The sequence below is a fragment of the Myotis brandtii genome, unplaced genomic scaffold, assembly GCF_000412655.1.
Source record: "Myotis brandtii unplaced genomic scaffold, ASM41265v1 scaffold207, whole genome shotgun sequence".
Lineage (NCBI taxonomy): Eukaryota > Metazoa > Chordata > Mammalia > Chiroptera > Vespertilionidae > Myotis > Myotis brandtii.
In genome coordinates this window covers 572,239-588,162 of record NW_005357736.1, presented here as the reverse complement: position 1 = coordinate 588,162, position 15,924 = coordinate 572,239, and the positions used below count along the sequence as shown (strand labels likewise).

General features: G+C 43.8%; 1 protein-coding gene across 1 annotated transcript in view; it reads right to left on the bottom strand.

The window, feature by feature from the left end:
- CCDC36 (coiled-coil domain containing 36) overlaps positions 1-15,924 on the bottom strand; it is a 21,799-nt gene that overhangs the window by 4,536 nt on the left and 1,339 nt on the right. Inside the window, exons 3-6 of the mRNA XM_014538990.1 lie at positions 15,162-15,336; positions 12,957-13,120; positions 2,960-3,008; positions 2,691-2,778 (exon numbers count right to left, since the gene is read on the bottom strand). Coding sequence (XP_014394476.1) covers positions 2,691-2,778; positions 2,960-3,008; positions 12,957-13,120; positions 15,162-15,336 — 476 coding nt within the window. The remainder of the gene's footprint in view (positions 1-2,690; positions 2,779-2,959; positions 3,009-12,956; positions 13,121-15,161; positions 15,337-15,924) is intronic.

Here is a 15,924-nt window from a genome sequence, read left to right as displayed (position 1 = left end):
CACAAGCCCAGACCAGGGCCCGGGCTGGGGAGGAGCCTGCAACCCAGGTACGTGCCCTTGACCAGAATCAAACCAGGGACCCTTCAGTCTGCAGGCCAACGCTCTATCCACTGAGCCAAACCGGCCAGGGCCTAATGATCATATTTTTCAATAGAACTGATACCTATTAGGTAAAAGTACTGCTCTCTTTTTTAAAAAAAAATATCTTTTATTGATTTTTTTTACAGAGAGGAAGGGAGAGGGATAGAGAGTTAGAAACATCGATGAGAGAGAAACATCGATCAGCTGCCTCCTGCACACTCCCTACTGGGGATGTGCCCGCAACCAAGGTACATGCCCTTGACCGGAATCGAACCTGGGACCCTTGAGTCCTCAGGCTGATGTTCTATCCACCGAGCCAAACCGGTTAGGGCAGTACTGCTCTCTTTTAATTAGCTCACCTAAACCCAAGATAAAGTAGGATGTGGAGCCCTAACCAGTTTGGCTCAGTGGATAGAGCATCAGCCTGCAGACTGAAAGGTCCCAGGTTCAATTCCGGTCAAGGGCATGTACCTTGGTTGCGGGCACATCCCCAGTAGGGAGTGTGCAGGAGGCAGCTGATCGATGTTTCTCTCTCATCGATGTTTCTAACTATCCCTCTCCCTTCCTCTCTGTAAAAAATCAACAAAATATATTTTTTTAAAAAGTAGGATGTGGATGGCCTTGGTAATTCATTTTATTTATTTTTTAATCCTCACCTAAGGATATTTTTACAATTGCTTTTGTATATTTTCATTTTTCTACCTTTATTTATAAGAACATAACTCCTCTCCTAACACAAAACAAACACACATCCAAGGAGCAGCTCATTAAAAACAACAGCAATAGAACTAGGGGACAGTGGGACCTTGTTTCACACCAGTCTGTGTGCCTGGCTCAGGAATTCCATTGCTTTTGAGAGAGTGGAAGGGAGGGCGGGAGAAGGGGAGAGAGAAACATCAATTGGGTGCTTCCTGCAGGAGCCCCAACGGGGGGCCTGGGCTCAAACCTGCAACCCAGGTATGTGCTCTTGACTGGGAATCGAATGCGGGCCAATGCGCTAACCACTGACCCCACCGGCCAGGGCAGAAACACATTTCATTGCTCTGGTCCTCGGTGTCCTTAGAGGACGAACAAGAAGAGGGCGATTAAATGGCTTTGAGTAATCCTTCTGGTTGAACAGGCGGACTGTGACGGGAAAGACCTCCTGACCTGTGAAGGCACCAGTCACACAGCGACAGAGCAGTTCCCGCAGGAGACGCCCCTTGCCTGAGGGCCGCGACGGCAAGTCCCGTGCTCTGGGCCGGCTGGGTGCCTGGCCGGGTGACAGGGGACTTGTCTGATCCTCTCCCAGGGACCAGCTTCCTGCTCCTGATCACTTCCTACCAAGAAGGGCTGACTGAGGACAGGCACTTGTGCCCATTTTCAAGAATGAATACGATGCCACCGTGTTCCTGCTCCTCCTGCCGCTGCCTCTCTCCTGAGCCCTGCCTTCTGACAGGTAAGGAGCCCTCAGGGTGGAGGGTCAGGACCCCACGCCTCCTATAAGCCAGACTCAGTGCCATCCCCTCTGCCTTGGTCTTGGGTTGGGGCCTTGGCGCTCCCATTCCCTGCGGACCTTACGCTCACAGCGTTGCTGCCATCCCCCCTGGAGTTCACTGGTGTTAATGCAGAGAGCAGAGCGCTTTCCTGGGCTCTTGGGTGGGATTTCCCATCCTGTCCTGCAAAGGCCGAATTCCTGGCTTGTTCTGCTCTGTGTCTTGCTGCTGCTGTGCGGGTAGCAGTTCGAGGCTTCCAGAGCGGGTTCCACGCAGACGCACAGCGGCCGAGTGTGGGACACCAGGCTGGAAGCCAGCACACAGTACCGTGCTTCTTTGCAGACATATGGGGATTGATTTCTAAGCCACACAAAGGCATTAATTTTTGTAAATCATGAGCAATCCATCCCATGGCATTTGAGTAAGTTGGCTTCGATTTGTTTAAAATAGAAAATAAACACCCAGCCAAATGCAAACAAGTGCAGATGCAGCCACCATCTTGCTGTCTAGCTGTTGCTTCCGGGAGGTGTCCGCCGAGGGGGAGCTGTGTGCTGGCTCTTGTGTTTATTAAGGGACAGGATCGTGGTTTCAGCTGAACGTCACTCACGAATTGGCAGAGCAGGGGACCCTACAAACCACAAACTGTACCTGAGGTTAAGAGAGATTCTGTGATTCACTATGAAAAGCTCTCATTGAACCAGGCAGCCAGGAGAACAGCAGGTGACGGGGTATTCTAACCCTAAGGGAACAGTCTCTGTTTCTAAGCCTTTCCAGGCAGCACAGCTGGCAGGTCAGCTGAGACTGGGGTGCTGCGACTGCCCAGGAATCGAACTGTGACCTCCTGGGGTGCTGCAACTGCCCCCGCAGGGAGCTGAGCGACCCGGCAGAGCTCCAGCGGTGACTGGGCGGACGATCAGGGCTGCCCAAAAGGCATCTAGGGACAGGGGCCTTCCCACACAGGGGTCCCCGACCCCGCTTAGTGCGCGTCACATTTCAGGACCAACCTCTGCACCCACCTCGCATCTGAAACGCAGTATGGAACCTCACTACCTGCAGAACCCGGCCAGGGTCCGAAAGTTCCCACGCATGCCCGCCAGTGCCCTCTGCTGATAACCGCAAACAGGAGGCACTCACAGGTCTTGGCCACAGTCTCCAAAGAATCCAAAATGGACTGGCTTCTTGAACTGAGATGCTCCTCAGACTTTTCCACCGATGTCTGCAACTAAGAAACCCAAAATTAAGAAAAAAAATTCACAGATTGTTACTAACTTGGAGAATTGTCATTTAATGATAAAAGTTGTTAATATATTGCTATTCTACATGAACTAAAGTCCAGACAACATAATGATTAAACTTCTTAAAGTGTAAGATGTTCTAACTCTTTGAAATGTAGCTGTACTTACCTTGTGAACGCTTTCTCTGACATGGGAAATGAAGCTGTATAGAGTCTCACTAGAATAGGAGAGAAAGAAGAAAACACATGCTTGTGAAATATTGAAACAGAACGGATCCCGTGAAATGGCGGGCATCCACCTGGTGTAGCATCGAACTAGCCCTTGGTCAGAGTTGGAGGCCCAACCCCGAGAAACCGCAGCGTCCAGCTGAGGAAGGGGAACATAGACTTTTCATGACCATTTCCAAGGCAAACCACTTTTCTTTTTAAAATTCATTCTATATGTATCTTGAATGAGGTTACATTTTAGCAGCTTCAGTAGTTACCACAGTAGAACAGACAGGCCTTTACAGTTATATGCCCCATAACTACGTTTTAGTCAGTGATGAACTACATGTACATCTGAGGTCCCATTAGACAATGGAGCTGAAAAATTCCTGTCACCTAGCTCAGTGGTCGGCAAACCGTGGCTCGTGAGCCACATGCGGCTCTTTGGCCCCTTGAGTATGGCTCTTCCACAAAATACCACATGCGGGCGTGCACGTACAGTGAGATTGAAACTTTGTGGCCCATGTGCAGAAGTCGGTATTTTGTGGAAGAGCCACACTCAAGGGGCCAAAGAGCCGCATGTGGCTCGCGAGCCGCAGTTTGCCGAGACGCAGTTTGCCGACCACTGACCTAGCTGACTCCTAACTCCTGGACACATCTTAGCCTAATGACTATTATTTTTACTCTAATAGTCAAAATAATAGAATGAGGAAGTAGGGAGACAATTCTGGGAACAATATTCATTTCTTTTTTTTTTAAATTTTTTTTACTGATTTCAGAGAGAAAGAGGGAGAGAGAGATAGAAAGGTCAATGATGAGATAGAATTATTGATCAGCTGCCTCCTGCACGCCCTACACTAGGGATCTAGATGGCAACCCAGGCATGTGCCCTGACCGGGAATCGAACCATGACCTCCTGGTTCATAGGTCGACGCTCAATCACTGAGCCATGCCTGCTGGGCAATATTCATTTCTAATGGAAAAGAAATTACCACAATTATTCCTCAAATAAATATCTTGCTTTTGAAAAGATTCAGATATGGATTGTCATTTAAACATTTTACAGCTTTTGTTTCTTTAATCTACATAATACAAATATCAATATCAATTTTCAAACCCCAATAGGACAACCCTTCACACCAAATCTTTTTGTGTTCCACCAGACCGACTTTGACAGGAGAATTTAATAGAACCATTTGGAAATCTACAAACCATATGTTTTTTTTTTCATGAAAGAGATTGGCATATTACCAATATAAAAATATTAAAAATATCTAAAATATATATATAAAAAAGTAAATTAATCAAAGGTGTTAAGAATAGAATGTTATTAAAATGCTAGAGGCCTAGACTATGAGATCTGGGAGAATGAAATGCCCCCTCATAGTCCCGGATTTGCAATAAATGTGACTCTTTAATTTGAAAATAAATAAATAAATAAAACACTAGAGGCCTGGTGCACAAGATTCGTGCACTTGGGGGGGGGGTGTCCCTCAGCCTGGCCTGTGCCCTCTCGCGGGCCTAAGCCATCAGTTGGATATTCTTAGTGCTGCTGTGGAGGCAGGAGAGGCTCCCGCCACCGCCGCGGTGCTTGCCAGCTGTGAGCCCAGCTTCTGGCTGAGCAGCGCTCCCCCTATGGGAGCGCACTGACCACCAGGGGGCAGCTCCTGCATTGAGCGTCTGCCCCCTGGTGGTCAGTGCATGTCATAGTGACCGGTTGTTCTGCCATTGGGTCGATTTGCATATTAGCCTTTTATTATCTAGGGTAAAAGCAGAGAATTAGGGTACCTAGAAATACAACCAAAATTAAAGAAATACAAGAGTTAGAAACATAATAGAAGTAGAGATAAAAATATGATAGAAATAGCGAAGGAAAGATGATAGAAAATAGAACAAAAGACAAAGAGATGGAAAATAGTTTTTAAAAATTAGAGGATCAGTGCAGGAGATCCAACACATACCCAATATTGGAAATACAAAAAGAAAGAAGAGTGAAAATAGAGAGGAGGTTTTTCAGAAATATAATAAAAATTCCCAGAACTGAAAGACCTAAGTTTATAGGTCAAAAGGAACTACCCATGCCCAGGGATTATGACATGCCACATTAAAGCAAATTACTGTAAAATTTCAAAACTCTATGGATAATGAGAAGGTCCTAAGGACTTCCAGAAAGAAAAAAGCAAGTGACATACATAGGATCAAGGATCAGAATGGCATCAGATTTTTAAAAGCAACATATAAAGCAACAGGGCAAGGCAGCAATGCTTTAGAAATGCTGAGGAAAAAGAATTTCCAATCTGGAATTTTATATCCAGCCTAATTTGCCATGAACTGTGAGGGGAAAATAAAGAACTTCAGATAGCCCTGGCTGGTTTGGCTCAGTGGATAGAGTGTTGGCCTGAGGACTGAAGGGTCCCAGGTTTGATTCTGATCAAAGGCACATGGGTTGTGGGCTCGATCCCCAGTGGGGGGCATGCGGGAGTCAGCCGGTCCATGATTCTCTCTCATCATTGATGTTTCTATCTCTACCTCCCTCACCCTTCCTCTCTGAAATCAATTAAAAAAAAAAAAGAACTTCAGTTACACAAGTTCTCAAAAAATTGTTTAGGTGCCATGTACTGTTGTCAGAAAGTTTCTGAAATATATGCTTCACCAAACCCAAGGGGTAAACCAAGAAAGAAGCGGACATAGAATCCAAGTCAGAGGATCCAACTCAGATAACAGCTGCACTACAGACAGAGAGTCCCAGTTCAGGTTAGAATTAGGAAGGGTGCCTCAGAGAAGAAAATGACACTGAAAGAATTCCTGATGCGTTTAAATATGTAACGAGAAGCCTTTTCAGTTTGGCTGCAGCATTTGGGAATAGACTTATGATTCTTACACAGAAAACTAAGCAAAAAAGAAAAGGCAATTTTGAACATTAGGAAAATGTAATCATAGTTTATATGATTTTCCAGGGCCAGCTAGAGTGGTCACAGAGTGATAAGGACATAAAGATTGAAAAGGGATTTAACTAAAAATGTTTCTATAGCTATATTCGATTTTGTTTTTGCCAGAATTTTTTAAAATTATGGTTTTTCTGCCTATCATATAAATCAGTATCTTAAGCTTGAACGTTTCCATTTGATTCACGGAAGAGGGCTCCAGGGTGGTTAAAAGGGTGACTAGTGGTTTCAGGGAGAGGCACCAGGGGATGCAGAGGGGTCCCTCTTTGGCTTCTGGCTCTAAGGCTCCCGGTTGTGCTAGAGGAGCAGCCGTTCTTTAAAAAACAAAACTTTATTGTTGAAAGTTTTTGTTCCCCCCCTTACGCCTGCACTGAGGAGCAACTTTGAAGAGATGATTGCCCCGCCCAGCCTGGGGGCTGCAGAGATGAGTCAGGTGCCGCCCATCTTCTTGATGAGTTTCATCTTCTCACCCAGGAAGCGGTTCCCCAGGAAGTCAGAGCTGAGGGCCTGTGTGGGTAGAATCCAGGGCCTGCAGCTCCAACAGGGCCTGGTTTGGGTTCCCTATGACTATGTTGGCTTCTACGGCGTCCTGACTTTTGCCCACTCATCTTGGGGAGGCTTCAGCACACCCTGGAAGAGAATGCAGCCACCATGCTGGCTTTGCATCTTTAAGAGACACGGGACAGCCTCACGCTTCTTCTCCGCCAACTCGAGGAAGTGGCCCACACCCTCCAGAGCCGTCACGGTCGAAATAGAAGCCCAGAGAGAGGTAGGTGGAGGCCGAAGAGGCAGGCTGACCAGGCGGCTGACCGCAGCCTCCACCTCGGTGGAATAATTCTGATGAGTTTGGGAGCTCATGGTTGTTGGGCACTAGGGAGTTAAGGTAAAAAAAAACAGTACTGGCTGGTCTCAGGATGAGGGTGGCTGAGGTGTTGGAAAAGAGGTTGGAGGGTGGTCAGAGGCTGGAAGAAAGGGTGGCCCTGGGTCTGTTCCGTCTACTGTTGAAGCAAGAAGCAAGTGCAGGGGACTGGCAAGGGCACACTGCCTTGAATTCTTTTTAATAGAAATTCTTCAGAGTCCTCATCATTTACTTTCTCTATGTAAATACTATAGACATTTTTTGCCATCTTGTAAATAATTGTTAGCAGAAATTCATTTCACTACAAAAAATAGAGGAAATGAAACAGAGAGAAAGAAGGAAGTAAAGGAAGGCCAGAAGGAAGGAAAGAAAGAAGGAAATATCAGGTAGGACTCAATGTTTCAAGAATTTTTTTCAGTTCAGAAATATCAATCAAACAAAATATAACCAAAGGCCCAGAGAACAAAAAAGTAAGACTGATCTCTCTGACGCAGTAAGAGGTGAGGGCACCCTGCCCATTGCAGCCTTGAGTGTCTCTGAGAGCCCCGAGCTGCTAGAGCTGGATTCCCAGGGGAAAGAAGTCGTCAAAGTCTGGGAAATGTTCATCAACAGAATCAAAGTCTTCAAGGAGAGCATTTTGCTTTTCCAACTAAAGATAGTATACAGTATAACAGATACTTAATCTAGGAATTCTTCTAAAGATTCTGGCTCTTTCAACATCAGAGCACTGGTGGTGCTAAGCAGTGCATCCTCACGCACAGAAGTGATAGGATGTCTCTCTGCTTGGGTGTTACGATTCCTGTGATACCTAAAGACGTTGCCTTGGTAATAACTTACTAAGAAATGAACACGTTGCCCTGACTGCTTTGGCTCAGTGGATAGAGCATCGGCCTGCGGACTGGGGGGTCCCAGGTTCGATTCCAGTCAAGGGCATGTACCTTGGTTGCGGGCACATCCCCAGTAGGGGATGTGCGGGAGGCAGCTGATCGATGTTTCTCTCTCATCGATGTTTCTAACTCTCTTTCCCTCTCCCTTCCTCTCTGTAAAAATCAATAAAATATATTTAAAAAAAAAAGAAATGAACACGTTAATTTCCTCAATGACTTCACTCTATTTATAAACCAGAGGCCCAGTGCATGAAATTGTGCACGGGTGGGGTCCCTAGGCCTTGCTGGTGATCAGGGCCGATCGGGTTCCCGCCTCCCCCCCTTCTCCTTCCCTCATGCCTGCGTCTGCCGCCACCCACCCCTGGTACCCTGTCCTAGCCTGGGGTCCCAACCCCGATCAGGTGATCGGGGTCTGCCGGCCAGGTCTAGGAACCTGCAGGTTGGCTGGCAGGCCCCATTGGTTATCGGAGCCTGCGGGCTGGGGGCAGCTCCTGCATTGAGCGTCTTCCCCCTGGTGGTCAGTGCACGTCATAGTGACAGGTCGTTCTGTCATAATGGTCGCTTAGACTTTTTCATATATAGAAGATATTGCAACTCTAAATTATTCACATATATGTTTTAAAAATCAATAACACTAAAAAGAATATAAAATTTAGGGTAATCTGCCCTAACCAGTTTGGCTCAGTGGATAGAGCGTCAGCCTGCGGACTGAAGGGTCCCAGGTTCGATTCTGGTCAAGGGCATGTACCTGGGTTGCAGGCACATCCCCAGTAGGGGGTGTGCAGGAGGCAGCTGATCGATGTTTCTCTCTTGTCGATGTTTCTAACTCTCTATCCCTCTCCCTTCCTCTCTGTAAAAAAATCAATAAAATATATTTTTAAAAAAATTTAGGGTAATCTGAAAGAATAGCAACATTTCAAAATGAGAAAATCAGCTTGCACTTTGAACTTAAGAATTCACATGCTATGTTTTGTTTTTAAATATATTTTATTGATTTTTCACAGAGAGGAAGGGAGAGGGATAGAGAGTTAGAAACATCGATGAGAGAGGAACATTGATCAGCCACTTCCTGCACACCTCCTACCAGGGATGTGCCCGCAACCAAGGTACATGCCCTTGGCCAGAATCGAACCTGGGACTCCTCAGTCCGCAGGCCTACGCTCATTAGGGCTTGTTTTGTTTTTTAATATTTTTTTTATTGATTTCAGAGAGAAAAGGAGAGGGAGAGAGATAGAAACATCAGTGATGAGAGAGAACCATTGATTGGCTGCCTCCTGCACATCCCCCACTGGGGCTAGAGCCCACAACCCAGGCATGTGCCCTTGACTGGAATTGAACCTGGGACCCTTCAGTCCGCAGGCCAATGCTCTATCCACTGAGCCAAACCAGCCAGGGCACATGCTATGTTCTTGATCCTAAAACAAATAATGTTATCTTATTTCCTAATTCGGATGATCTGAAAAGAAAACAAATTAAAGGCAGAATTTTGGGTAGAATAAACATAATGCTACTTGAATATTGCATTTCTCTAAGACAGTGGTTCTCAACCTTTTGGCCCTTTAAATACAGCTCCTCATGTTGTGACCCAACCATAAAATTATTTTCGTTGCTACTTCATAACTGTAATGTTGCTACTGTTATGAATTGTAATGTAAATATCTGATATGCAGGATGGTCTTAGGCGACCCTGTGAAAGGGTCGTTCAACTGCCAAAGGGGTCGCGACCCACAGGTTGAGAACCGCTGCTCTAAGAAGTCCTTGTAATAGTGTTGGAAAGAGATGATATGGCCTGAACTCAGGTAGTAGCAGTAAGGTATCAAGAGCAATTTAGGGATACTTACCTGGCAGGGGAGATGCCAAAGCAGTTGCCTTGCTTTCCCAGGGCAAGGCTTATCCATTGCACTCGGGATGTGCTAACCCCTGCGATTTCCCCAAATGTGGGAAACTCGGCTGCATAATTTGTGGTAGTGGGGGACTGTGTTTGCACTCTCCCCTGTTATTTAAAAAAAAAGAGGAATTTAGGGGACTTGATTATTGATTGAATGGAGGTGATGAAGCACCAGGAGAAGTCAACAATGATGCCCAGGCCTTGGCTTGAATGACTAGATGTCTGGTGATGCTATTCAATAAGATGGGAGCCCAGAAGGAGAAGGATGCTGAAAACAATGAATTCCATTTCTGACAGGCTGTGTTTGACCTTTCCTGACCCTGTGCTATGGCTCGTGGTGGTCTCTAAACTAGAATGCCCTACCTTTATATTCACTCATTAAATCCCAACCATAAAAAGGCTTTGCAATCATAAAAGAGCTTTTTAAGAACATTAAAGTAACATGAGAAAATATTTATTAAGTAATGTTAGGTAAAGTAATAAAAATGCAAATTAAAACAAGGTAAAGTTCTTCCCCTGTTAAATTGGCAAAAAGAAATTTTTTTTTGTTTAATTAAAATGCCCCAACTGCCAAGGATGTGGAAAAACTGGCATTCACACACGTTGCTGGTGGTAATGTAAATTGGTATAAACCTTTTGGAAGAAATTTGGCATAAGGCATCAAAAGCCATAAAAGAGTTTGTATCCTGTGACCTTGTAATTCCACTTCTGGAAATCTATTCTAAGGAAATAACTCAAAATGTAAGAGAAAGCACTTTATACACAAAGATGTTTATTATAGCAGAAACTGGAAACAACCAAAACGTCCCCTAATGGATTGGTTTAATAAGTTATAATAAATTTATTTGCTCTCCTCTTGTGCATAATGAAACTATTCAATAATAAATAGTAAAGTTTGGACTATATCTATATCTGCTATTGTTCTAATATGTATTTAACTTTCACAGAAAAAAAGACTAGAAGGAAATGATCATAATGATTGGGTTAGGGTGGTGAATCTAGAGATAGCCTCTAAAATTTTTAAAAATAAAATTTCCCAAAGTCATTGTAAATGTTCAAAATGCTTTAATAGAAACCATCATGTATAGGAAGAAAACTGGTAAGTGAAAAAAGTAAAATAGAAAATTCAACCTGTGTTAGTTACCAAAAAATATATATGTTTTTTGACGGACCAAGAATGGGAAAGACCATAGGTAAAAGCAAACAGTTGACTTGAGTGAAGGATTTTTAAAATTCTTTATTTTAATTATAACATTATATGTGACCTTATATTCATTTGAAGCAATCTACCCAATCTTTTAAACCATCTCTAAGACCTCCTTTCTTAAGGCTTTCCTCATCCTCTGATCAAACATTATTGCTACTTTTTTTTTTAACCACCATGGCATTTGCTGTTAATTCTTGTATAATTGTGGCCTGTAATTCTCATTGGCCTGCATCAGAAATCCTGGTGCTCATTGCTGGGCCTCACCCCTAGCGTTTCTGATTCTGGAGACCTGGGGTGGGGTCTAAGAATTTGCATTTCTGACAATTTCCCTGGGATGCACATACTGGGAGTCTGGGGACCACATTTTGAAAACCTTGGTAGGAGTATATGCAGATGCAATAGGATGCCCATTCCCCGGAGCAACGTCTATTCTGTTCCTCCCTCAACCCCTCCCTGCCAAAGGCTGATTAATCCAAGATTATAGACAAGTAACCCAACCTGTGCCATTCAGAATATATCCCATCCCTGGGCACATAATTGGTCCAAAGTGCAGGCCATCTGTACATGCCAGACCAATCAGAGCCCTTCCCTACGATTTTTCAAATACAGAACCATTCAGATGTATGTATGCAGCCCTCCTGCAGTGGAATATAGCCAGCATTAGAGAGAAGCGCAGATGAAATACAGAGTCCTGACGCTGTTTGTTTGAACTTGTACAAATTTGGATGCTTTTTGGTGAAAGTAGTAGATGGTGAACTCAAACCATGAACAAAATGAAAAAAGAAATGTAAAAACCTGTCTCACATAAGATGAGGTAAGATGGGCCCTATGTCTGGCTCTTACAGCTGCTGAGCAACGTCACCAAAGATCTGGGTTTTCCCCATCACTCTGCTTGGGTATCATAATGGGCCTAGCCTAATCATAGGTCGAACATTGAAGGATGTCATGTAGCAGGGGAGTTAGACAAGCAAAGGCAGTGAGTATAACCTACACCGCCTCAAGCTATGTCATGGAGTCACCCACAGAGATCTCAGCTGTGAAGCAATGCAGGCTGCTGATTCGAGACTTAGGCCTTCTTTTGGAAGCTCTGGGGTTCTCTGACCCAGCTGCAGTTTGACAGGTTTTTAGGCAGAGAAAGGCCAGGCCATTCGTATGCAAAAGCCTCTGTGCACAGCTTGGGTGGGATTGTAAATTGGGTGGGGCGGGGTCTCAGGGAATCACCAGGGTGGAGCAAACAACAATGGTTGCCTGTCAGCCCTGCCCTGATAGGTCCCTGGGTCTCTGTGTCCTGCAGCCTCGTGCAGGAACAATGACCGCTGCAAGCACCTCTGCGAGAAAGCTGCCCTCGCGTTCTGGCCCGATGCCAGACAGTCCAGTTTCTCTCCGTATGAATCTGGGTTCCCAGCTTCTCTCCCGTAACTGAAGTTCAGAGCAGTCGGGAGCTTGTATCTCCCTCCCGATTGAAAAAGACAACAGCATACCCAGCTGCCAGCCCCTTTCGCGTGCGCCTCTGTACCTCTGCACTTCTGCACCTCCTACTGGACTCAATGCGCTTTTCTCTTTCCTTCTAGTTGTAGAATTTCCACTCAGCCAGCCTTCCTGTGGTTCTGGATGATATTCGTTTTGTCTTTTAGTTGTAGTTTTAATGTGGTTGTGCGCGGCAGCAAGTTCAGGTGTTTACCTATGCCGCCATCTTGGTTGTCTCTCAAATATTTTCTTTCTAAGAAGTCCTTTAGCTGACTTTTCAGAGGGGCCAAAACTGGCAGCCATATTCAAATCTGCTACAAGTTATACTGACAAGAAAGCAAATAAAGAGTAATTTTTTAAAAAAATGTATTTTTATTGATTTCAGAGAGGAAGGGAGAGGGAGAGATAGAAACATCAATGATGAGAGAGAATCATTGATCATTTGCTGCCTCCTGCACGCCCCCTACTGGGGATTGAACCTGAAACCTGGGCATGTGCCCCTGACCGGGAATCAAACTGTGACCTACTGGTTCATAGGTCCACACTCAACCACTGAGCCACACTGGCCCAACAAGAGTAATAATTAGATGAGCTATAAAGGCAAGAGTGCTATCACGCTGAAATTGAATTAGTCACTATTGGCATTCCATTTTCTGTTTCCCTCATAAAAGAGAAGATATCTTGTCTACTTGAAAGGTTTGCATACCTGTCACATTTATCTTTTGCTATTTTCTTTTTCTCCTCAAACTGTTCCAAAAGGCCTTTTGATTTTCCAACTGGCAAAGGAAGAGGAAATAAGCCTCCATCATTTATATCTTCTTCAAACAGCTGGGGTTTTGTCTGGTACTTTGTGAAAATACTAGGTTCATTCTGTTAAAAAATCATTATAGCATTTCACATATAAAAATACCTATAACATTCACTATTTTCTATACAATGCAGAGTCATAATCATAATACCAGTAAGTGAAAATCATAATATTAAATAACATAGCATGTAGTATTTCCTTTTTAGTTCATATATTCAAGAAAACTATATTTAAAAAAACAACTCTTTTTATTAATATAGTTTCTGCATTACTGGCCCAGAGAGATATAAAATGCCAGCTAAAATGGCTTCAAATCAATTGCATAAATTTAAAGGCAACAACAGATAATTATTTTTCCCATCAACTATTTTATTTATATCTTTTAAATCTCATTTTTAATTATAGTTGATATACAATATTATTTATATTAGTTTCAGGTGTACAACATAGCAATTCAACATTTATAGACCTTCCAAAGAGATAGATCACCACCTGTGTGATCTAGGTCTAGTAACCATCTGTCATGTTACATAGTTATTACAACACTAGAGGCCCGATGCACAAAATTCGCGCAAGAGTAGGCTTTCCTTCCCCCTGCTGCTGGCACCGGCTTCCCTCTGGCACCCGGGACCCGGGCTTCCCTCTGGCTGCTGGCAGGCACCCAGGACCTGGGCTTTCCTCACAACCCCGGCTTTGTCCGGAAGGACATCCAATCTAATTAGCATATTATGCTTTTATTATTATAGATTATTGACTCTATCCCCTATGCTGTACATTACATTCTTGGGACTTATTTTATAACTGAAAGTTTGTATTTTTTAATCCCCTTCCCCTTTTCTGCCCAACATCCTACCCCTCTCCCCGTCTCTGGCAACCCTCAGTTTATTTACTACAGAAAATTATTTATACTATCTCTGAGGTGATGTGTTAACATTTTCGTATTAACCAGTTTAGCTCAAATTACTGTTGCTCAGCTGCTAGTGGAGTAGACTAGCTGGTAAGATGGACATGAACTGGACAGTGGGCATGCGGACACATAGTGAGCCAATCCCTGCATCCGATGCAAAGTGCACTCTGGAGCATGTAGGAGTACATTTGCTCCTTCATGCCACTGGGCACAGTGTTTGTATGAAATGCTCATCTCACAGCATACCCTACTACTTAAAGCACTGAGCTAAGCTTATTTGTTAAGTTTCTATTTGATGCACATGAATCTGTATATAAAGTCAAATCTAGTTCTAGACCAAAATAAATAAATACATAAAATTATTTCTGACTCACAAAAGAAGACATGCTGGTCTAAAAAGTCAAGGACTCAAGAGACTTGGTTTCTCCCTCTGGCCCTTATTTATTAACTTAGAACCCTCATGTCCTTCTTCAAGGAGATAAGGTAGCACAGTACACTATAATCCACACAGCACCTGACATTTCCTAGAAAAAATGTCCATCTAAAATAAAACTTACGTACTTTATTCCAACTTTTCTAAAGTTCTTTTTCTTAAGAAATGTTTATAAATAATAGTATGACTAGTCATAGAAAATGTCATGCAATATTTGGATCTCTCTAGAAGTGGTCAAGGTACTGGAACAATTCTATACTAGAGGCCTAGTGCACAACATTTGTGCACTTGGGGGGGGTTTCCCCTCAGCCCTGCCTGCGCCCTTTAGCAGTCTGGGAGCTCTTGGGGGACATCCTTAGCGCTACAGTGGAAGAGAGGCTCTCGCCACCACTGCTGCGCTTGCCAGCTGTCAACCCAGCTTGTGGCTGAGCGGTGCTCCTCCTGTGGGAGCACACTGACCACCAAGGGGCAGCTCCTGCATTGAGCATCTGCCCCCTGGTGGTCAGTGCGCGTTATACGACCGGTCATTCTGCCATTCAGTCAATTTGCATATTACCATTTTATTATATAGGATGCTTTAGTAATAAAAGAAACTGCAAATATAGATATTTTCTCCATTTCAAACTACCAAGTCAAGTGAATCACCAATAAGCACAAATCCAGTTAGAAGAGTAAATATAATTCAACAGAATAAGTCATCTTTATGCTTATCTCCATAATGGCGGTGAAATGTGTGCAGAGAAATTCTGGCAGTCAGACTCACATCCAGAGAACCCTTTTGTAACGGTTTTGGGTCTCTCAAATGGACACCAACGTCCAAAGGTGCTGACAGGGTCTCTGAACTTTCTGGACAGAACTGGGATCCAAAGAGGAACTGAGAGTCACTGAGACTGGAATAATCACCCGGATTATTAGCCCAGCTAGATGACTTAGTGGTCCTGAAATTAAGCAAGAAAAGAAAAGTATAGCTAGTGGAAAACATCTTGAACAAATCAAATCACTATTCGTTTTAGAATATTCTAGGCAGAATGCTAGCCTATTCTGACTTCCCATCCCCTGAACACTGTCACTAGGACCTATAAAGAAACAAGAACAATTGGAATGCCAGGTATTTTGATTACAACAACCTGGGAACAATCAGATGGGAATTCAAACAATAACACCATTACTGCTTGCACAATAGCACTGTAGGGTATTAACACCATTTTGGAGATCAAAGTTCATAAAATCTTTAGGGATTAAGAGAACATTATCTTTTTAAAAGTTGAATCTTTTCATCACTAAAGGGATAAAAAATAAAATATGGCATATACATATAACTGAAGCAATAAGCTAGATTTACATATAACCACATGAATAAGCCTCAAAATCTAATTTTGAGTGCAGAAAAAAGTAAAAACTAAATGAGCTCTATTACATACCATTTATATAAACTTTTAAACATACAACATACACACCATGAAGGTGGGGCCCTCATGATGGGCTGGCCCTCTCTCTCTCTCTCTCTCTCTCCCTCCCTCCCTCCC